The 22,651-nt window shown below is 48.3% G+C and overlaps 9 protein-coding genes and 3 non-coding genes across 12 annotated transcripts; 10 read left to right on the top strand and 2 right to left on the bottom strand.

Moving 5' to 3' along the window:
- Positions 1 to 1,248: 1,248 nt before the first annotated feature.
- Positions 1,249 to 2,118, top strand: YALI1_C04031g (uncharacterized protein; the record flags this gene model as incomplete). The annotated part of the gene is made up of 1 exon (XM_501381.3): positions 1,249 to 2,118. One exon carries the CDS (start codon positions 1,249 to 1,251, stop codon positions 2,116 to 2,118), a length of 870 nt encoding a protein of 289 aa, XP_501381.3.
- Positions 2,119 to 2,294: 176 nt separating this feature from the next.
- Positions 2,295 to 2,870, top strand: YALI1_C04041g (uncharacterized protein; the record flags this gene model as incomplete). Its single annotated transcript, XM_068282189.1, has 1 exon — positions 2,295 to 2,870. One exon carries the CDS (start codon positions 2,295 to 2,297, stop codon positions 2,868 to 2,870), a length of 576 nt encoding a protein of 191 aa, XP_068138290.1.
- A 2,002-nt stretch (positions 2,871 to 4,872) lies between these two features.
- YALI1_C04067g (uncharacterized protein) lies at positions 4,873 to 5,751 on the top strand (the record flags this gene model as incomplete). Its single annotated transcript, XM_501382.3, has 1 exon — positions 4,873 to 5,751. The coding sequence occupies one exon, from the start codon at positions 4,873 to 4,875 to the stop codon at positions 5,749 to 5,751; it is 879 nt and encodes a 292-aa protein (XP_501382.1).
- A 257-nt stretch (positions 5,752 to 6,008) lies between these two features.
- On the bottom strand, positions 6,009 to 7,499 carry YALI1_C04093g (uncharacterized protein; the record flags this gene model as incomplete). Its single annotated transcript, XM_501383.1, has 1 exon — positions 6,009 to 7,499. One exon carries the CDS (start codon positions 7,497 to 7,499, stop codon positions 6,009 to 6,011), a length of 1,491 nt encoding a protein of 496 aa, XP_501383.1.
- Positions 7,500 to 9,835: 2,336 nt separating this feature from the next.
- Positions 9,836 to 10,675, top strand: YALI1_C04117g (uncharacterized protein; the record flags this gene model as incomplete). The annotated part of the gene is made up of 1 exon (XM_501384.3): positions 9,836 to 10,675. The coding sequence occupies one exon, from the start codon at positions 9,836 to 9,838 to the stop codon at positions 10,673 to 10,675; it is 840 nt and encodes a 279-aa protein (XP_501384.1).
- A 61-nt stretch (positions 10,676 to 10,736) lies between these two features.
- YALI1_C04126g (uncharacterized protein) lies at positions 10,737 to 11,409 on the top strand (the record flags this gene model as incomplete). The annotated part of the gene is made up of 2 exons (XM_068282190.1): positions 10,737 to 10,829; positions 11,275 to 11,409. The coding sequence occupies 2 exons, from the start codon at positions 10,737 to 10,739 to the stop codon at positions 11,407 to 11,409; spliced, it is 228 nt and encodes a 75-aa protein (XP_068138291.1).
- Positions 11,410 to 11,481: 72 nt separating this feature from the next.
- Positions 11,482 to 12,483, bottom strand: YALI1_C04143g (uncharacterized protein; the record flags this gene model as incomplete). Its single annotated transcript, XM_501385.3, has 1 exon — positions 11,482 to 12,483. The coding sequence occupies one exon, from the start codon at positions 12,481 to 12,483 to the stop codon at positions 11,482 to 11,484; it is 1,002 nt and encodes a 333-aa protein (XP_501385.3).
- Positions 12,484 to 14,399: 1,916 nt separating this feature from the next.
- YALI1_C04162g (uncharacterized protein) lies at positions 14,400 to 14,945 on the top strand (the record flags this gene model as incomplete). The annotated part of the gene is made up of 1 exon (XM_501386.4): positions 14,400 to 14,945. One exon carries the CDS (start codon positions 14,400 to 14,402, stop codon positions 14,943 to 14,945), a length of 546 nt encoding a protein of 181 aa, XP_501386.4.
- Positions 14,946 to 15,395: 450 nt separating this feature from the next.
- YALI1_C04172r lies at positions 15,396 to 15,466 on the top strand. Its single transcript has one exon. It is a non-coding gene; the product is annotated as a tRNA-Gly (tRNA).
- Positions 15,467 to 15,470: 4 nt separating this feature from the next.
- Positions 15,471 to 15,589, top strand: YALI1_C04173r. The gene has a single exon (XR_002432088.3). It is a non-coding gene; the product is annotated as a 5S ribosomal RNA (ribosomal RNA).
- Positions 15,590 to 18,268: 2,679 nt separating this feature from the next.
- On the top strand, positions 18,269 to 21,154 carry YALI1_C04201g (uncharacterized protein; the record flags this gene model as incomplete). The annotated part of the gene is made up of 1 exon (XM_501387.3): positions 18,269 to 21,154. One exon carries the CDS (start codon positions 18,269 to 18,271, stop codon positions 21,152 to 21,154), a length of 2,886 nt encoding a protein of 961 aa, XP_501387.3.
- A 1,065-nt stretch (positions 21,155 to 22,219) lies between these two features.
- YALI1_C04241r lies at positions 22,220 to 22,293 on the top strand. The gene has a single exon. It is a non-coding gene; the product is annotated as a tRNA-Ala (tRNA).
- Positions 22,294 to 22,651: the final 358 nt, after the last annotated feature.

Here is a 22,651-nt window from a genome sequence, read left to right on the forward strand (position 1 = left end):
GGCGACGTTCACATCCACGATGCAGTTGTAGGGTAGCCATTGCCATAACTGGACAGCCTACAGTAGACTGTGCCTTACTGGCGCAAAATTGCAACCACGCGTGCATTTATTAGCCCAAATTTTATTTCGCAGTCGAGAGAAAAGGAGTGCTAAAAATAAAGCGACGGCTTCACTGGCTGGTTGAGACACGGAGATGGAAGGCTGGAATGGCTGGCAGCTGGGGCTGGTTGCAGCAGTGCAATATGGAGTGTTTACGAAGCCATTGAGCCATGAGGTGTCAGCAGGACAATGGTGGCACTAGCGATTGTTCTGCTGCATTCGACTGCACTGCCAAGGACGCTCAGACGCTCGGAGCTGCACACTTCATTTAGGGACCGCCCAACGAACCCCTTGGACACGCATGGCACGATTTCGTGTGTAAGGTTGACACGGTCCACCCAATTACTGGACTGTAGTCCTAATAGTACGTTGGTGTAGGCAGTTCCTGTGTGGTTCAAGACTAGTAGAGAGGCCGCGGCTGGCGCTGGTTTTGATAAAAATAGAAGCACAGACTTATACTACACCCACAATGGCGTCACCTTAGATGTTCCGCTCACAATAGCTCCGCCTCGGGAGCATTTGAAAGCCTCTGAAAGGACCTATAACAAAGTTGGCTAAACTCAGATCATGTCTCAAATGGGTAAAGTGATGGGCTGGACGAACTCCTGGGGACCGGTTCGAGCCGTTGAAGTCTGCCATTCGGGACTGTTGATGATCCAAAACACCCGCCAACTTCAAACCCCACACTGCGCAACTGCACTGATATTAATATCACGACACATGTACCTGCTTTATCATCTTGGCACAGACTCCAGCCTTCCCCTGTTGCGAACCAATTTATGCAAGCCATGCTTGAACCAAAGGCTAGTGGGACTTGGGTTCACCAACGGAATAGCCAGGAGTCGAGGAGCTCGACCCGCACGATCATAGCTGGAGTCAAGTAGACGGAATTTGAGAGATGGAAAACAACTAGGCGCCAAGAACCCGACTAGACTATGGCCCTTGGATGACCATAAGGCTCATCACGACCCAAAATAGCGCTGGCTACAGGCCCACACTTTAGAACACAGTGTAAAACAGTGCTGGACTAGAAAAACGCAAAACCGAACTTTCTCCAGCTCCCGTACCCCTCCACCCCTAGCTATATAAATGGACCGGGGTCGCGTCTAGTTCTGCTCCCTATCCTGTCACTTATCACACATACACACAATGCAGCTCTCTACTCTCGCTCTTCTGGTCGCCACCGCTGCCGCTCAGTCTGTCGTTGCCCAGATCCCCGACGGTCAGATCCAGGCCCAGTCTTCTGCTGAGGTCGCTTCTCCCAAGCCAGCTCCTGCCACCGCCCAGGCCCCCGTCTCTCAGATCAACGACGGCCAGATCCAGGCCCCTAAGTCTACCGCTGCTCCTGCTCCCGCTCCCAAGCCCGAGACTGCCGCTGCCCCCGTCTCCCAGATTAACGACGGTCAGATCCAGGCTCCCAAGTCTACTGCTGCTCCTGCCCCCGCCCCCAAGGAGACTGCCCAGGCTCCCATCTCTCAGATCAACGACGGCCAGATCCAGGCTCCCAAGTCTACCGCTGCTCCTGCCCCCGCCCCCAAGGAGACTGCCCAGGCTCCTGTCTCTCAGATTAACGATGGTCAGATCCAGGCCCCCAAGTCTACCGCTGCTCCTGCTCCCGCCCCCAAGGAAACTGCCCAGGCTCCCGTCTCTCAGATTAACGACGGCCAGATCCAGGCTCCCAAGTCTACTGCTGCTCCTGCCCCCGCCCCCAAGGAGACTGCCCAGGCTCCCGTCTCTCAGATCAACGACGGCCAGATCCAGGCTCCCAAGTCCACTGCCGCTGCCCCCAAGGAGACTGCTCTTGCCCCTGTTTCTCAGATCCACGATGGCCAGATCCAGGCCCCCAACACCACCATCGCCATCAAGCCCACTGCTCAGGGTGTCGTCTCTCAGATCCACGATGGTCAGATCCAGGCTCCTGCCTCCACTGGCCCCGTCGCTGCCCAGGCTAACGGTGCCATCACCAACGGTGTCTCCATTGCTGGTGTCGTTGTTGCCGTCGCTGCCATTCTCCTCTAAGTATGATGTATTTAATTAATTTATAGACTATGCCGAGCCGGAGCAGCACTTGATTGAGTGCGAGCAACTGACTGACTGAGCCTTCCCCCTTTCTTCTTCCATAGCTTTTATGATATTCTCTTTTCAACATCCGAACACGTAAAATAACAAGTTTGTTTACCGCTAATTTAGCAATTATGGCTGTGCGAGGACTAGCCAATGCCAAATATGTGCGACAAAACAATCACGAGAATTTATTTGTAGTCGCATCAGAAGAGTTCAAGTGCCTTCCACAGATGGATTACTCACTTCTTGCGTGGCACGCGAGCCGCCTGCTGTCTCATTCCACCCCTGACACATTCATATGTTCGACTGGTTATCGTATCGTGATAGATGCCGGCGGTGCTATGGATCTAGACCACTTTAGTGTCTTGTTAACTCCGCTAATGTCGCATGTTCGGCGTGTTACATTTGCGTTGACTAGCCCAGAGGGGTGTCCTGGCGACCCAACAAGCACTGGAGGTCAGCCCTGTCACCGGACATGTCAGCATTCGGCGAGAGAAGTCCATAGTCGACTGTATCGTCATCTGAACTCACAGTGTTTGGGTCAAGCCATTGAGCTGCCCAAGAATGGCCAAATGGGGAATTTGAAGACTGCTAGAGACGACGCTAGCCCAGGAGAGGGGGATCTATTAGTCCAGCGTAATCCGAATGGGGAGGCAGGCGCGTTTTTGGTGTTTGTAGGCTCGGAAATCCAGCTGCGCTCAAATTAGAATGGTATTTAATGCGCAGGCGGTGACAAGCGTCATGGTGCAGATTGGAGCACCCAGTACCGTGCAAGCGAGGTGGAATTGTTGTAGGGGCAACCAGACTATCCTGTTGGTGGCTGCTTATCGCACGTGGGTCAAGGAAGCCTAGAATGCCACACAAACGAGAGGTTGATAAAACCTCAGACCGCGAAGGGAAGAAACCAGGAGTTTCCCCATGTCGAGTTTTGGTATCACGAAGACACGACGAGCCAAGAGTATTATTAACGTCTCCGGAAGTTGCCAATAATTGGTTGGAGTGGCGGTGTGTGTTTTCAGACAATGTGATGCCTAATTACATACGCTTTTTTTTGAAAAACACCCTGGCAACCCTAATAGGTTAGATATAGAAGCAATATTGCCAACTCCCTTAAATCTCCTCTGAACGTCCTTGAATCCTACACTTGCCGTCATACATCACCATTATAATGTCCTCATAAAGAAACCCTAATACACACTTTGCATGCACAAAAGCTGAAAATTCACGTGGTCTCACACCCTAACCCAAAATTTACGAACTCCTTCGATACATAGAGTTCCAGCCTTGGGCGGTCGAATCGTACAACGCAACCTTGTGCACTGAAGCCCTAACCCCAATAACGGCTTTTCATCTGGTTACGTTACGTGTTGTAATTGACTCATGCGGGAGATAGATGGAGCTGGGTCTAATATAACGAGAGGGTGCGAGAGAGGGAGTGCTTATGTATCTCTGTGGGTTGCTGTTTGGCGTCACGTGATCCAAATCCCCTCAGTGCGTCATGGTTCCGAATCATCGTGTGACAGCAGGTGTGGGGTAAGTAAAGGATTACTAATTTTGTTTAGTCGTAAGTGTATAATCAACAAAATTAGAGATTTGTCAACTATTATTGGGGATATTGAGTATATACTGTAGACGGTGATAGTTCAGGTGACAATGTACTATTCCGTTTGTCGGAGTTGCAGACAGTGTTAGTTTGTATAAATAAGACGGAAAGAGATGCATTCTCAAACATTGGTTTTACTAGCTTCTGGTACACACTGCAGACGTCATTGCCCAACTTCCAGTGCAAGCAGCCATTTCATTTGGCGTTTGTTAGTGCTATCTCGGATCTTGCTGTCTAAAGTGTATAATGGCAGGAGCTGTTTTTTCTGCCACGGCAAAACAGCGCAATAGAAGAGAATTTATGGGGTTGGGAAGTCTTTGCCAGATCAATCTAGGGGGTAGAGCCGAGATGAGGCCAATAAATATGTTGGTGGGCTTCCGACACCACCGTAGAGACGCACAACACAGTGCTATATTGTGATGGTTTTCGTCCTTGGCGGGGGGGGGGGGGGGGGGGAAGTACAGTATATGTACATACATACTTTACAGTAGGTGGACTGATGGCCTATGTGTGAAAAAATGTATCATAACCGAGCCAATTGCAGTTTACGGATCTTCTGTGGCTTGACAACCGACTGCCGCTCGGCCCAGATCGTAGAGTATCACATTCTCCTTCTGACATAAAGGTTGGTTGAGTTGCGATCGAACCCGCGGGTCTGAATATGTGTAGTCTCAACGACAGTCCCAACGCTCGCAGTTTGAGTTTCGGCATAACCGGTCTTAGGACTAACTGCGGAGAGAAGACCAGCGTAGAGTAGCAGTTAGGGCGGCTTAAATAGTGGGCTATCGGGGCTCACGTGAGATTGGTCTGGGATCTTGGTCACGTGGAAAATTTATCCAACCCGTCAAAGTCTCTCTTCATTCCCCCCATTCGCTTTTGCACAATCGATCCCACTCCTGTCATCTCTCGCGCCTACCCCCAAATCCACCACCACCTTCCCCACCTCCATGTGAATCCGGGGTAAGGTTCGGCCGAGGTTCGTTTGGGGTACAAGCCCACATAAGGTTCGCCCGTGTCACAGCATGTATATATCTGTTCTTGTCCCCATACTTTGACACAGTAACAGACACTTTTAACGTCACCACCGCACATTCCATCTCACCACAATGCCCAACACACTGTCTCCCGATTGGCTCAAGAAGTCCGTTTTCAAGCCCGACATCTTCAAGGGCAAGGTTGTCTTCGTGACCGGAGGTGCAGGCACCATTTGCCGAGTGCAGACTGAGGCCATGATTCTGCTGGGTGCTGACGCCGCCATCATCGGACGACGACCCGAGGTTACACAGAAGGCCGCCGACGAGATGGCCCAGCTGCGACCCGGCGCCAAGGTCATTGGTGTTGGAAACACCGACGTCCGAGAGGTCAAGTCTCTGGTTGCGGCTGCTGAGCGAACCGTCAAGGAGCTCGGCCGAATCGACTTTGTCATCTGTGGTGCTGCCGGCAACTTCCTGTCCGACTTCAACCACCTGTCTTCCAACGCCTTCAAGTCCGTCATCTCCATCGATCTGCTTGGATCCTACAACACCGTCAAGGCCTGTTTCCCCGAGCTGCGAAAGAACAAGGGCTCCATCCTCTTTGTCTCCGCCACTCTCCACTACTACGGTATCCCCTTCCAGACCCACGTCTCTGCCGCCAAGGCCGGTATCGACGCTCTGTCAAACGCCCTGGCCGTCGAGCTCGGACCCCTGGGCATCCGATCCAACTGCATTGCTCCCGGTGCCATTGCCGGAACTGAGGGTATCGACCGACTTCTCCCCGCAGACATGCGAGAGAAGGCTCTGTCTCTGATCCCCGCCCAGCGATGGGGCCAGACCGAGGACATTGCCAACGGTACCGTCTACGTCTTCTCCGAGGCCGCCTCTTACGTCTCCGGAACCACCATCGTTGTTGATGGTGCCGGATGGCACACCTCCAACGGTGCTGCCAACAACGCCGTTTACCCCCAGATGCTCATTGCCCAGGGTAACGACACCCCCAAGCTCTAAGCGCAGTTGTATAAAACACGACATAGTATATTGTATTGATGAAGTTATCAGTTGACAGTGCAAGTAGATTGGAAGCAAGTAGTGTGCATTGTAGATGCACTGATGAAATAATTTCGTGTCGGGACTAATACGAGTACCGTATGTACGAGTGCATACAGTAACAGTGGTTCTTTACCGACGCTTTGAGTGTGTACATGTAATAGTGCTTCCTACAGCCTCCGTCTCGCATTCAAATTCGTTCATTCAACTACTTGTAGTTACTGCAGCTTGGCCTGGTCAAACATGATTCGAACAGCCTTGGTCTGAATATAACTGTCCAGTCCGTCCTTGCCCATCTCCTTACCGAAACCACTCTGGTTGAAACCTCCAAAAGGAAGCGAGATGTGAAACGAGTTGTAGGTATTAACCCACACAGTTCCGGCATGGAGGTTCTCTGCCAAATAGTGGGCTCGAGAAATGTCCTGGGTGTGCACACCCGCAGCCAGGCCGTACTCAGAGTCGTTGGCAAGCTCAATGACCTCCTCAAGAGTCTTGAACTTGGTCACAACGACAACGGGGCCAAAGATCTCTTCCTGCACAATCTTCATGTCCTTTTTAACGTCGGTGAAGACAGTGGGCCGGATGAAATAGCCCTTGTCCTTTGCTCGGCAGCCTCCGGTCAGCAGAGTAGCTCCCTCGGCCTTTCCGGCCTCAATGAAGCTCATGACTCGGTCGAACTGAATCTTGGAGGTCTGGGCCCCCTGGAAGGTCTGCTGGTCAAAGGGATCGCCCACAACCAATGCCTCAGCTCGCTGTTTGAGAGCAGCAACGACTTCGTGGTAGACTCCCTCCTGAACATAGAGACGAGAGGCAGCAGCACAGACTTCTCCAGAGTTGAAGAAGATACCAAGAGCAGCCCAGGAGATGGCGTTGGGCAGGTTGGCATCATCAAAGATGATGTTGGGAGACTTTCCTCCAAGCTCAAGGGAGATCTTCTTCAGGTTGGACAGAGCTGCACCCTTGAGAACCTGCTTGCCGGTAGCAGTCGAGCCTGTGAAAGCCACCTTTCGGATCTTGGGGTGGTTAGTCATCAAAGCGCCGACCTTTCCGTAACCTGAAACAATGTTGAGCACGCCTGCGGGAATACCTGCTTCCTGGGCGAGCTTGGCCGCGTACAGAGCAGACAGAGGAGTAGACTCGGCACTCTTGAGAACCACAGTGTTACCGGTAGCCAGAGCAGGAGCAATCTTCCAGGACCACATGACCAAGGGGAAGTTCCAGGGAATGATTTGTCCACAAACTCCAATGGGCTCCTTTCGAGTGTAGGAAAAGTGTCCATCGTTACCATGGATAACGTCTCCGTAGATCTTGTCAGCATATCCTGCATAAAATCGAATGACCTTGACAACCAGAGCAACATCACCCTTGGCATGGGCGTACACCTTACCGTTGTCAGTCGTTTCAATCGCAGCGATGATATCGAGGTCTCGCTCAATGAGGTCCGCCAGCTTGAATAGAGCCGCACCTCGAGCACTGGGAGCAGTCTTGAAACCCCAGGTCTTGAAAGCAGCAGCAGCAGCGTCAACAGCAGCATTCACATCTTCCTCATCTGCCTCAGAAACGGAACAAATCACTTCCTCGGTGGTAGGGTTGATGGTTTCAAACGTTTTGCCAGACTTCGCGGCAACGAATTCGCCGTTAATGAAAAGGCCAGTGGGCTGATCGACCTCAAGGCCGTTGGCTAGGGTAAGTTTGCTGAAAAGAGACATGGTTGGGGGCCAGACTGTCCGGGGAAGACGTCAGCTTATATACACTAGTGATTAGTGATGTTGTGTGGTTATCAAGAACATGGATTGAATGGTCAGAAATTAGAAACAATTGCTGTAGACTCAGTACAACCGCAATTGATATGGAATAAAAGCAGTTTCACAATACAAGGACCTATAAGATCACGTGACGTTTTTTTTTCAACCTCCCACGTGACTGATTCCAGAATGTTGATGGGGTTTTGTCATGACCCCGCTTCGGCCGAAAGCTTATATCACTTAAGCGAGAGCTTAATGGCCGTACTATTTTGGATCTTGTGAATATTCTTCCTGGGCTATTTTCCATTCAAAAACAGATGCATATAGGAATGAAGTGATTTTTAATACTACTGAACTGGTCATGTTATTATTCATGACCGTATAGCTCCACTCATATATGTTGTTTACACATTTTTCATCTCCACCACTCAGTCGCCCTTATATTAAACTCAATAGAGATGAGTGTGTGCCTGTCTCTCACACGGACACGGCTTGCCCCTCTCAACTCTACCGTCTCCGCTTTAGCATAATACCCCATTTAGACTGCCTTTAATGTGATTGAGACTTGGTGGTCGAAGTGACAATGTAAATGAAGGTGCAAGCACACACATTCAGATGTAGGAGAAGCCTTACAGTGTAGGTACTGATCTACAGTGGGAGGAAGATAACAATGATGATCCCACAATCCCGTAATTTGACCGGGTAGCTGAAAAATTCAACCGCCAAGAAGTACGTTTAGTTCTGTCGTCTGCCAAGACGTCACCAGTGAATCAAAGCCTGGGGTCTATGCGAATTGCACCTTCCGCGTTCTGCAGCTGGGGATGCATACTAAGACCGACCTGGTTGTGGTGTATACAGGTGACTTGGTTCCAGGAAGAACAAATTCACACAGCAATCGATGGAACAAATAGACAGCGCTGTATTTTGGTCTTTGTGAGTTGGTGAAAGTTCTCAGATGTTACATGTAACTCGAACCCCAGCAAACTGTGTAGACTACAAGTAGCCCACGCATTAGAAGCTACAATATGTACGAACAGACCACAGTAGCAATGCAGCAATTGATGTGGAAGTTTTATGTGGTGGCTTTGGCACTAATTATGATCCCCAGAGGCTACTGGACCCCGGATATCCGAGAAAATTGGACTGTAGCCGCGCCAGAGAGAGATGCTGAGATCAACATTGTAGTCAACAGTTTTGTTGATCTAAGGCGTTAGTGCTCGGACCGGAACACTACTCTGATAAATAAGTTCCCGACTGGTCCCAAGTATTGACTACGGAACAGCCCGACCGGTCCCATACGGCTGACATGAACTGCTGCAGACATATTTGTACCGCCAGGAACGCAAAACAAGAGACAATCTGATAGATATCTAGACAATCCCCCACAATAGAGAATTGTTTGAGAAAAACCATATCGTATCACATACTGTACGAGTACTCATACAAATCAATTCTATTCCGGGCTGTTCTGTGCCATACTGATTGACACGAGAATGCAAAGACGCGTAACGACAGTAAGTAAAGCAAAGGCCTGTTGTTTCTGAAGGGGATCATACTCTCTGTCAACTACGCAGTTCAAATATTTCAAGTACACTCGCAACCTGTAGGGAACCACCCGGCTTCTAGCAGCCGATATTAGCCTCCTCCTATTGGGAATTCAAACGATCTGATTATTATGGGCCTTGCGAAGCAGACCCCCTTAAGTCTTATATACACGGGATCTGGTTTTGGTAGTTTCACCAAATATGTCTCCCTCAGGTCGTCTAATTCCCTCCAACATTTTTTTCGTTCATTTTTGTTTTACATCACGGCTTTTCTTTTTCGTTTAAACATCTCAATTTAGGTTGGTGTGTGGCACTTGAGAAAAAAGTGTATTGGAGGATATAACTTGTGCTGTAGGAGCTGAATAAATACCGGAAGACTTTCAAAAGGTAGCGGGACCAATTAGTACCCTACTGAAGCTCATTCAGTCGCCTCTACCCCTCTGTCACCCTCACATTTTACCTCCCTTACCGGCAGATTTACCCGGTCTCATTGAACCTTAACCTAAATATCTGCATACACTGCAGACCTCCTGTGTTATAAACCTCTATTGTGTCTGAGAGGTCATATCGCAATCAACACCAGAGAAGGGAGATAAAAGGCGCTTGGACTGTCCTGGGCATCAAACCAAGCAGAGACACAAACCGCAACACAAACTCATCAGGACACAGACACAAATCGACGGGTGAAACAACACAACACGCAACCCACAAAACCTCACGGAAACAATACGAAGGAACACAACACACTTACACAAGATGGCCAAGAAAACCACCCGAAGAAGCCGACAAATGACGGATTACCAGTCGCTCACCACGCGCCGATTTCACTCCAACCGTGGTCAGCATCTCATCAAATACATCGAAAGCATCCAGGGCAAAATCGCCGCAGTGGAGGAGGAAACAGACGTGGATCTGTTGGAAGAGCTGGAAGATCTTGCAGAAACCAGAGACATCAACCTAGTGAGCCTCAAGTTTAACCAGGAGTACCGGATCTCTCGGGTTCAGGCCGATGAATCTCGTGACCTTGAGTCTCTGCGGGTCAACCATGAAATCAAAACCAAGAGTTTGCAGTCTCGTTTTCTGAACCATCTAGAGATTCAAAACAAGAAGCTGTCGTCAGAGATTCGAGAGTTGACAGACATTTCCAATGACCGGGCAAGCCTGGGCTTTCTCAAGGGTTTCAGTCATGTGATGGTGAAGCAGGAGGATGGAGAGGGAGGGTCTCGGGATGGAAGCACCCCCCACTCCGGAGAAGAGTCCGGAGAAGAGTCCGGAAGCACCGGGCGACGTTCCGGACGGGTCAGAGGAGCGGGTTTGCTGGCTCGAGTGTCCCGGGAGACTCGAGAGACCCCAAATTCGCATCGAGACTCAGACTCAGACAGGTTCGACATGCTCGGCATTGTCTGGACGGATTCTGACAAAGCAGCTCTTTCGGGGTCCGAACGAACCGGACGACGAGGTAGAGGCGAGGACAGTGATCATGTCGACGGCCACGTTGGGCGAGGCCACAAGGGCAAGGAGAGTGCTGTTGCTGGTCTGACCCAAGTTAAGCCTGCCGAAGCTATGGCTGACTTGCAAGAGATGCGGCGACACTAAGAGAGTGAGGAAAAAAGAGAAACGAGATCTCTGTCAAAAGATGGTTTAAAATGACACAGCAATGAACAGTGTCTCCGACCCTCTCCTATGCATGGACAAGAGTGTGACTGGATTGGAAGATGATGAGGGTGTAACCGATGATGAGGGGAAAATAGTGATAAATTATTGAGTAACAAGGAGTTTTGGTTGTTGAGCGTGTTATTTGGGTACAGTTGATGATCTGAAATTCCTAGATATGGAAGGTATGGTAGGTTCACAGTCATATCCCCATCATGAAGCAATTCTGTCATACTGACCCTCAGACTATACATGATAGCAAGTAACTACTTGTTGTTTTTTTCGTATTTACAAAATTTGTAATTGTTTCTTTTCGCGTACAGGCTGTGTCTTGTAGCTACAGTATTGTTCGACCGTATACTACTATAGTACATCCTCTACCTGGTACACACTGTAGCTTACGCTACAACATATATAGACCGAGTCATACTACAGAGCTACTGCTCAAATATTGACATGATATCGCGGTGTCTCTCTATCTTTTCTCAGTATCGCAGTAGGGCACGCTACACTGGTATCTACACACCATTGCTCTTTTGTAGTCATTCATTCATATATACACCTTTTTTTCCAGCATGCTGCTGCGCTTTGTATTAGCCATCATCATACTACCACCAGTCATGGCTGGTATAGCTGTGTTACGATCAAACCGGTTGCTGTTGAATCAACCTGTTTGAGAGACTAGCCTGAGAGCCGTACACTCAAAGCCTAGTCTAATGGACGAGCAAGACGTTAAAGACAACTTGCTGTTAAACATTATCCTGTCCCTTAAGTGCCCGAATGACGGCCGGACGGCCCATCATGAACCTCGTCCATTTGTACACCTCCGGTAGCTCTCCCTTGAGATCGATTCCGATTCTATCCACCACGTTATTCCAGGTGACAAACGCCAGATCGGCAATCGTCATGCGGTTTCCGACTAGCCACACGGGCTCGTCAAAGTATTTCGACTCGGACAATGCCGACGTACCCAGGGCAAAGCTCTCGTCGTCCATCTCCAGAATCAGCTGCTCCCGCTTTTCGGCCAGCCGCATCTCCACCACTCCATAGATACGTCGCACCTCGTTGGTGTACCGTTCAATTGCCGATGGAATGAGTTCGGGGTGGAAGTATCGGAAATGCAGGGCCTGTCCCACCATGGGGGCGTGGCCGGAGGTTTGGAAGAAGAGCCACGAGTTAATTTGTGACTGTTCAATCACATCTTCGGACCACAAGGGACAGTCTGGGCCGGCCTTCTGGCACAGATATATAAGTATCGCGCCAGACTCCCACACACTGACATGCTCATTGTCGTGGTCAATGATAGAAGGCACTCGGGCGTTGGGATTGACCGAAATGTAGGCAGGGGATCGCTGCTCATTCTTCTTAAAGTCCAGGAAGACGGTGCGGTACTTGAGGCCCAGCTCGCTCAGAACCACAGCGATTTTAAAGCCGTTGGGTGCTGACCGATGGCTGAAAAGCGTGATGCCGTCGTCCGGGTAGTTGAGCTTGTACTGTGCGATTTTGTCCAGTTCCTCCATGGGGATTTGCTGCATCTGCGGGATAGCATGCCGCGGGGCAGACACGCTCATGCTGATGTCGTCATCCTGCTGCTGCTGCTGATGCTGCTGTTGCTGGTACTGGGACATGGGCTGGCCTCCGTACGCCTGTTGCTGCTGCTGTTGGTTTTGTGGCACGTAATCGTCGCCATTGTGTAGAGAGATGCTGGCCAGAGCCGACGACAGATTCGACAGTTTGCGGGGCTGGTCCATGTTGCAGCTGATGTGTGAGGTTTTGTGTAGTGTGGATTTTTGTGTGTCGTGTTGGCGATAGTCTTGCTGGAGGTGGTGAAACAACAGAGTTAGAGTGTGTTACTAAGACCAGGATGTGCTGGTGGTGTGGGTCCCAGCTGTGAAGGCTGTAGAGCACGCTACAGACAATATCGAATCTCGAGAGAAAAGGGAAACGAAACCCAACCTGCTTATATACATTTTGGTCACAACATTGCGTCTGTTTGTGTCTAAACATCTCTTGTAAACACACTCCAAATTCACTTGGACGCTCATCTAGGCACCATCACATCCACACTTGTGAATCGTAAATTAGCTCCCAACACAACTGTGTGTCTCGCTCGTAAAATGCCACACTCTGGAAACATGTGGAAACATTAATTGTTACGGAGGAAAGTGCAGACAGGGCAGGAGCAGGCGAGGACAACCAATATTAGTCAGCCAATTGGAATAATGGACGCTTTATCTACCGCTCTGACCGCTCCAGGTCTCACGTGACCCGCCCAAATCTCCTCCCCCAACAATGCATGCTGCAACCTAGCCCCAGATTAATGTGTAGTGTACTATCGGGTGATTCCACATGGGGCTATTATTGACGCCCGAGGAGAGCGCCGATTAGGAATCTGAGACCTGTCACGTGATCTTCTACGCGCTGTGGTCGAGCTGCTGCTTTCAGCTGGTCTCCATCTCCTCTTCTCGCCCCGCAGCTAAGTCTTCGTCTGACTCTCCTGAGTTACCCTACCGTACATATATTTCCATTTCGGGTCACCAATTAGTCTTTCATTTAAGGTTCCCCACATAACCCCGAATTAGGTGAGGCAGTGCCGTTTATCAGATGGATACAACGACTTTCTGATGAGGGGTTGGTGGGGGAGAAATTGTTGAGATCTTTGATGGAAGAATGTATAGCAGCTCTTGTGTAAGTTCTGGAGTTTTTTGGATATTGCTTAGCTGTTGAGTTAATGAAGCTATTTTTAGTTGGGTTTGGTTGGCATAAAGTTGTACTTTTGTTGGAGTTGTGAAGTGAAGTGACGATGGGGGTTGATGTTGGAAATCAGAAGATGAATAAGGAGAATGGTACACAATTGCACAAGGAGTGAATGAGCATAGAATACGGTCACGAAGAGCTATGCAGAGACAGGTAGTGGTCTTTTTAATGAAGAAGGATATGTGAGTATGTGTTTGCTTTTTTGTGGTGCTATTCTTTCCTCTTTTCGGGTATACTGGCGGGGTGGAACAGGGCATGAGGAGTTATATAACTGACTGAGTCTACAATTATTTGATGTTATTTCAACAAGGGATTTATGTATCAACAATGTTTCTTTCTTTTTTTTGTCGGTTGATTACTGTAACTCCACGACAAATACTATGGCTAGAACCGCACAACGAAAGACTCTCCTGACAGTCTCATAAACAAGCGACTCTATGATACCGCATCGGGTGATTAGGACCTATACAATTGTTTTCATTGGCCGGAAATACTTGAGCTTCCATACATCTACTTGTCGTTCATATCTCAGAAGCATGGGCTGTACAAGTAGATGATTTTGGTTACAGTCTGTACAAAATTATTACTGGTACTTCTAATATAGCCATTGTCTCTCCATTTTCCAGATAGCAGCTACCTAATTACCTTTTATAAAGTCTTAGTGTCTGTTTTAATATAACTATCGCCTCCTCATTCTTGCGTCTCGGCACAATCTCAATGCATCATCTTCCATAACCTATCATCTGCCATTAACATCCTAAAGCCCATAATTCAAAGATATTCTTGTCCAATCACGAGTATATCACTCTACCTAGTAACACGTGTGGCGTGGGCATAATTCACCTCGGCTGCGACCTCATTCTTGTATAAATATATATAGCGTGTCTCCTTGTGGTTAAAATTTCAAATAATGTCATCCGTGTGGTTACTGAATTGCTTATACAACATACAGATTTACGCAATTGAGAATTATCAGAAGCAAAGGGACCATTACGAGACCTTTCTTCTCAACCGCAAACTACACAAGATCGAACACCAACTACGCGAAATGCTTGAACAGGAACTTAACGAGGAGCCCCAGTCTTTTGACAACTCCGATCTTCAGATGATTCAGCGATATATGTCCAAACAGTCCATCAATTCTTCTGCTACTCCTCCCAATCTCGATATGCCTTTGTTTCGACGAGAACGAAAGTCTGAAGCACGTCTGGAGAAACTCAAGAAGAAGAAGCTCGCTCTGAAGAAGGAGGAGACCGTTGAGGTTGAACCCGAAGAAGTTGCGGGGGAGATGGTTGATGTTGAAAGCGACGCCGTCACTGTTGTATCGTCCAGAAACTACTTTGACAAACATACTCTCAACTTTGTCAACACTTATGGTGATTCTGGAGGATACTCCCGAATTCGTCAGGCTCTCGGTATCCAGAGTAAACGAGAGTGCAACCTGTGGGGTATTTGATCAACAGGCACTCAAACATGGTATATAGAAATTGAATTATTTAGTGATATGGCATGTTGCGTAAATTGTGACTGTTTATTGAACTGTTCGATAGACAATTCAAACTGTGGAGATCAAACAGGAACTATATAAGTCAAAGAAAACATATTGTCCGAAAAAAAAGGAGACTAAATCCATCCAGACAGTCCGTTAAAACATTTTGCATGGCTTTAGAATTTCTGGCGTCAATATTGAGTCCGTTGCAGAAAATTGTTGGAAGAGACCCCATAAATGGAAACTCTACCACCTCCTAGCAGCACATTGGGAATGGCAAGATCTCTGAAATTCTAATTGCGCCTTTTCAACATCATTTATGATATCCTGATATCATTAAATTGTGATTTTGAGCAAAATCCGGCGAAATTACACAACCTACGGGTGTTGGTGAAAGTTCACTTTTTTCAATATATCGCGCCGATGGTTTAGTGGTAAAATCCATCGTTGCCATCGATGGGCCCCCGGTTCGATTCCGGGTCGGCGCAATTTGGTTACGGCCATATCCTGGTGAAAATACGGCTTCCCGTCCGATCAGCCATAGTCAAGCACCAGAGAGCCTAGTTAGTATTGTAGTGGGAGACCATACGAGAATCCTGGGTGCTGTAATCTTTTTGTTTCCCCTTAACAATGCCACATCCCAATTTATATACAATACAGGTATATGGGCTTGACATTGTTCCTGGATTCTTGTACTTGCACAACACAATGCACGCTTCGTTGCTACACCGCTCATACTGTAATCGTATTTTGGATTTTGATTCCCCTTTTTGAAATAAACGCGTAATAAAGTTGAAGGGGGTTGTTGAAGTACTACAAAAACAGAACTATAGAAATGGAAAGTGGTACCATCTTTTGCAACACTCCGATGGTGGCATTTGTGGTACTGTACTGTACTACTTGTAGTTATTGTACTACTGAAAGCAACCAATACTGAAGCAACCAAAAGATGGCTGAAGCTGCCGAGGTAAGCGAGAACCTTGTCTTGTTTTGAGTGTCTCTACTCATTAGACGATATTACGCGACCCCTTCTGGCGTGTTTTGATGAGGAGTGGCTATTTTGTGCCAGAGGATAGCAGTTGAGATAATTAGTGGTTCTAAGGGTGTGTATTTTCTTATATGTATATATTTATTTATTTATTTATTTATTTATTTATTTATTTATTTTATTTATTTATTTATTCCACTCAGAATGAACGTGACGCTAGGAGAGAATGAGTTGAGTGGCCACTGGTGTAGTACTGGCTTGGTACGACGAATCTTGGAAAAAGGGTGAAAGTAATGTACGAGTAGGCCGACATTGGTTGTTCCTTTTGCAATCTGCTACCCGTATAGCGTACTGTACTGTACTAAGTCTGGTCACCTTCAACTCGCCTACAATGCTCGTCCCGTAGCACAATAGCAGAAGCCTCTAAGTGAAACCTTGACCAGCCCACTGCGAGACGCGAGGCAAGGGTGAATCACCGGCTAGAGAGCGGCTAGGAAAGGGACGGGATCCCCACATGCACGAGGGTCTAGTGGTGATTCAGGGCTTATTACGCCGCGGATACAACCCAGTCTATAGTTTGTGAGCTGTTTTGAGTGTGATTACCAAGACACCCTTGTACGCACCCTTGGCTGATCTTCGTAATAATATTATCGAGTTCAAACGGCTGGATGAAATAGGAGATGACAAATGGTCGAAATGGCTGGTACAAGATTGAACAAGGCAATGTTGCAAACAACATTCAACTGGAGGGTGAGAGTAACAAAACAGGAGTAAGACTTGCAGGCAACAAAATCTGACTAAGCGGGACTCTGCTGGTCGTACGTCTGTTCCATACATGGAATCAGGGAGTAAAAGTGGTGTGATGGCGATGGCTGCTCAGCGGACTGGCAGCCCAGCAGCCACTTTCCCTCGGCACCCAAACTCTACCAAGTCGTCTTGTTTCAGATGTGAGACACTGAATTGAGAAGTGGTCGATCCTACCGCCAACGGTGGACCCTTTAGGCTATTGAAAAAGCTATGGAAGAGAATTAAGACAGCTGGTTAGGAGTTAGTCAGGTTTCTTTCGGTCCAACTAAACCATCATATATGCCTATGTTGCATTGTCCCCTTCACCGTGCAGTGTTGTCTCCACTGCGACCCACCGTATGTCTCACTGCACCAACGTTGACGGACATTTGACCCCTTCAGGATGTCTTTGAATTGGTTGTCAAGGGTCAGTTGTTTGCATTTGACACATGACATAGAAGGAGGTGACTGTGTGTGTTGATTTCCCACGTAACCTGCCTACATTCCGGCGTTGCACGCTTCTGACAAGTGGTTGCCTAAAAAAAGAGCAAACTCCGGTCTTGTGCCATGATCCGCTTGTTTCCAACGATCCTCTCCCTCCTCCTCCTCCTGCAAGATCAAGATCAAGTACCGCAACCCTATCTATACGTTTGATCTTCATTGCAGTTCTCCCAAAGTGAAAGTGTGGGATATGGAGAGGAGAAGAGTCCGTCTACCGCAGGTGGTCGGATGACAGTTCCACGTGATGCCGACATTTTGTGTCTCACTGACCGCGCGACAGTTACTTTTTTCCGTTTTTGCTTGTCTGCTTTCGTTTGTTTTGAGTCCCTGCTCTAATTGCTCCAAGACCTGCATATTTCAGGTTCCGATCGAGCTAATGAATCTCACGTAGTGGAGCGTCGAAAGCGGTCGAAACAGGACGGAATCGGGGTGGGGTCGACGGAACGGAGGGCCTTGTGGTCACATGACGACACTAGAAGACCGTCCTAGGTGTTAGCCACTTTTCCCGACCTTCTACTCTGACGTTTTTTAGTCTGTCAAGGTCATTGGTCGAATTTTATTATTTTGAACTTTATTGGAGTGTGTTGGGTCCCTCCAGGTTAGGAAGGAGAAGATATTTGAAGATTCGGAAAAGATATTTACATTCTCCTGGTCTAGCTCTATAAAACTGTCTTTATATATTCCCTGTAAGACCTATTGCAACTACGACAAGGCCAACCGCCGTCTCGCTAATCGGGGAGATCAGCATAGCCTCTGCTTGCAGGTGCCTAAACTAAACGATAACTCAATGCTGACGATGGTTCAAGGGGCTCCTACTTGGGACCCCAGTGCAGATTATTATGGGACTAGGCTTGTGTGGGTTTGAATGAAACATGTTGGTTGTTCATTTTTTAACGATTGAGCATTGATTTTTTTCTCTCTTCTTGCATTTCAACCATCTTTATATTCCCCATCTTCCAGCATCACACCAATACACACACAATTCACGCATCACTACCAACAGCATACTAACGACATGGACTCAGAGCGGTTCTTGACTAATCCAAAAACCAGAACGGCCACACCGGCCCCGGGGGCCCGAAGAACCCGCATTCCCACTCCTATCCGCATCCAGGGCAAGCCAGGCATGTCTACAGCAACATCAACGTCGTCGACCGGCAGAACCACGCCTTCAGGACGCATCACACCGGTACCCAAGGGAAGTGGGATTCCGTACAGAGTGGATACGAGGGACCCTGATCGGACCGCGAGTCGAGCAGCGAGTCGGGCATCGAGTCTGACTCTGGCTGGCGTCAAGACCAGACCGACGAGAGCAGCGACTCCCATGGCCATGACTCGACCTGGCGAATTCAGACCCGGAGGAGGATTAAGGAAGGGAGGAAGTCGAGTGACGAGCAAATCTGGACGCAGTTTCTCCATGCCCACAAGGCCACATTGCGAGACTATGGATCAGGTGGAAGTGGAGCAGGTTGGGAGAGTTGAGGAGGTGACGCGGGTGCAACTGGAGGAAGTCAAGAAGTTGAACGTCCTAGAGGTCAAGGTGGAAAAGGAGGAGGTTGGGCACACAAATGAGCATATGTCTCGCCACATCGTCCCACCAGACATGCCCACTCATATGACACATACTCCTCCCCCGGAGGACACATCTGTGGACTCTTTTGTCTCTGCACCAGAAGAACCAAGAAGTTATAGCATGGGCGATTTGCTGACGTCTCACCAAATGCTGACACGTGACCGCAACGACTCTACAACCTCTCTGCAGCGAGAAAATCCCATTTCCCGACGACACTCGCTGACTGTTTCTCTCACCGAAACAGACTCGGAAACCGTGCTACTAAGACAACAGTTCAAAACAGTGGCTATAGAGACCGTCACGGGTGGCGAGCCACGTGACCCGACCATCCACGATACCCTGGTCACATGTTCGCCTGATCATGTGATTGTCAGCACCGGCTCGAACCACATGACTTATCCCACCTGTCTTTACACCTGGACTTTGGTGGACCAGAAGCTGAGTAACCCGTACCTGCTCCGTCACAAGCTCAAGTATGCGCTTGTAGCCATTCCCATCCCAGTTTCTGGTATGCCCAATCTCTCTCGGTCAGTTTCTCGTGTGTCGTTGGAGTCGTCACGAACATCTATCATCTCTGTGGATGATTCAGAGAAACGACGGAGCAGTTTTGGACGACTCAAGAGTCTGTTGAGAAAGAAGGATAAGGAGGTGATTGCTAAGCCATACACGCCGTCGTCACGTGATAAGCCCGAGTACTCTCTGGTGTTGTTGTTTGACTCCAAGGCTTCTCAGCAAATGTGGAAGGAGAAGTTGGGGTATATGCTTGAAGGAGATGCTCAAAACCGTCTTCCTCCTGTAATGACTCGTCATAGACCTCACACGCCTCCTCAGGACGAAGATCTGGGTTTCAAGGTCGACCGAGACAGACTGCGGAGTTATATGGATGTTGGAGGGTGGAGTAAGTTGGTTCGAAAGAGAGACAGTGTGATTGAGACATCCGATAAGAGCGAAAAGAGAGATAGTAAGGGAACAGGGTCGTTGAGAAAGTCGAGGAGCTTCAAAAACTTCCGTGAAAGTTTTTACTCCTCGAAAACCGTCGACTTGGAGGAACCAGACACTACTGAAGCAAGGGATGATGCCAAGGACACAAGGGCACCTAAAAAGGAGTCTAGTGGGGAGGAAGAAAAACATGGAGATGGAGATTACCCATGTTTAGAAGATGCCCAGGAAAGATTTTCGACCCCCTTGGAGAATGTTCCTGCTGACGAAGGGGCTTCTGTTTCCGTCATTTCTGCTGCTTCGGATGAACAGACAACATTGAACGACATGTTTCGAAGCGATGAGTTCTACCGACAGTCTACGTCGTCGCTATCACAGGATACCGATTTACGTGACTCGTCGCACCTTGAGGTGGACCTCTCACGTGACGTTACACTCAAGCGGCGACCCCAGGGTATTGTGATGGCTCGGGAAGTGTCTGAGGGCACTGTTAGAGAAGGAGAGACATATGATCAGCTGCAGCAATTGAAGCGGACCTCACGTGAGTCACATGGACACGATCCATTATCACGTGACTCATTCTCATATGATATTCAGCGTCACGACTGTCTTCCACGAGAGAGTCCCACTCATGAGAGTCCCCAGGATGAGTGGACTCGGCTTTCTACTTATACCCTCAACACCACCAACTCAAGCTGTCCAATCACTCCTGTGACGCCTGTGTTGGATGTCAACCACGTGAGCCCCGTGATTGCCTTCTCTGCTAACACAACTCCTCCCATCAACATGCTCCACACTGTTCCCAGCAATGTCAGCACTGCTAAGAGTGTCAGTAACCATCACCACTTGACATACTCGGACCACATGGGTTATTCTGACCACGTCCCGCATGTTCCACCCCTTAAGACCCCGCTGTGGTTGCCAGGTCACAGCAGGGCCAAGAGTGATATTCGAGCTGCTCTTGCGCGAGATCGAGGAGGAAGCAGCACTCCCGTGACCCCCATGGCTTCCACCGCCGACCTATTGTCTCTGACTCGCGATCGGTCCAGTAACGATATGGTGTCTCTAAAGTCGCGCGAATTCCAGCTCAAAAACACCACTGTTCGTCCTCGGCTTCATAAGACGGTTTCCAACCCTTGCCTGGTGGACGCAACTGACGAAGCTGAAAAGATGAACAAAATCAGTTCGGAGGCCGCTCGTCTGTGGCTCAAGCGACGCCAGAGCGTCTCATCCATCTCCTTGGCCCCTCCTGTGTCTCTGCAGCAGCTGGTCAAGGAGCCAGCAGTCCGAAAAATGACCAAAAATGTCTACAACGGCCAGCTTCCTGGCTGGCATGCCTTGTCTCAGGCAAGCAGTAGAGTCCCTGGGGTTCCTGTCCCCAAGGCATAACTAGCTAACAACTAACAACCACTGAGCATCATTCCTAGCTCGTATGGCCTATTTAATATAACGATCTGATGATATTTAACTAAAACACTGTACATGTCGTAGACGAGAGACGCTTGAAGCGAACGGGTGGGATTTGACTGGCTGTGTATGTAGCGGAGTTCAGGTGTGATATGAATGAGCTATAGAAGTATGAACCGTATGATTATAATCCCCTGGCCAAGGACTTCCGCTTGGTATCACTTTCTTTCGAGTGATGTTTCAGTGCCCCATTGATAAATATAAAAGATCTATTATTTAATATTGACAATATGTTTAATTATACTGACCACCGAACTGACCCGAGCTCATCTCGAACTGGCCCGAACTGACTCTTCAAGGGCCCTACAAGTACAAGTACAAGTAGATGTCAGAGACGGAACACCCACATCAATATTGGAAGCACATTGATTGAAAGCAATTAGGTGGCCTGATTGTGGAACATGCGATACATAAATCAGGTGACGATGTTCAAATTGCTCTTACGACGAGCACTCACTGTGGACGAGCACTCACTGTGGGGCTCTCTTGTGCTATAAGTACAAGTACTGTACTTGTACTGCGTTGTATCTATATGTACCAGACTATAAAAACATCGGTACATTCTATAAATATCTATAATCAATTTCGATTGTGGAACCGACGACCATGATCTAAAGTTGAGTTGTTGAGTGTCTCTGAACGGCTTTTTGAATAATAAAAGCTGATAATATCTCTACCCATGGATTTCCACATCTCTCCATTCCATTTTTTGTTAATATTATCTCCTTGATACTTGCCCTGAGGCTCGTCAAGATGCTTCTTCTCTCAACGGTGCTCAACACTGGAATAGTATACGGGACACGGGGTCTAAGATACACAAAATCACTCTCTGGATACTAGCTAGAATGTAATTAACACACAATTAACACTTTCATTGGCGTCTTTTCTCCTATCTCGACTGCAAATACAGCTTCTTTTTTATTCTGCTGAGTCAGCAGCATTTAGATAATCATGTCTAACTTTTTCAAAAAGTCACTAAATTTTCTTGGGCGTCTGGTGTAGTTGGTTATCACATGCGCTTAGCATGCGCGAGGTCCCCGGTTCGATTCCGGTGTCGTCCAATTTTTTTTTCTCTTACATTGTGCGGTCGCTGGGATTTGTTGGATGAACAGCTCGTTACTGGGTTACTACTTTTGTCGAGAATAGTAATAAAATCCTAGTGTTTTGTGCTTTTACTAACCATTAGCGAGACTTCTAGTCAGACTCTCTAACCTCTCTGAGCATTCCGTATCGTACAAGTACCGCTACAACGTCCACAGGTTGAAAACACACCCCTGTGGTCATTGATCACGAAGATGTTGAGATCCAGAACTTGAACAGCGAGAGTGTCACCAGATGAAGCACTTGAGATGGGACGCCGGGGAGTTTGCAGAGTTCTCTCTGGCGGCATCTTATGTCTGGAACCACAAACCAGACTTT

Source organism: Yarrowia lipolytica, chromosome 1C (assembly GCF_001761485.1).
Source record: "Yarrowia lipolytica chromosome 1C, complete sequence".
Classification (NCBI taxonomy): Eukaryota; Fungi; Ascomycota; class Dipodascomycetes; order Dipodascales; genus Yarrowia; species Yarrowia lipolytica.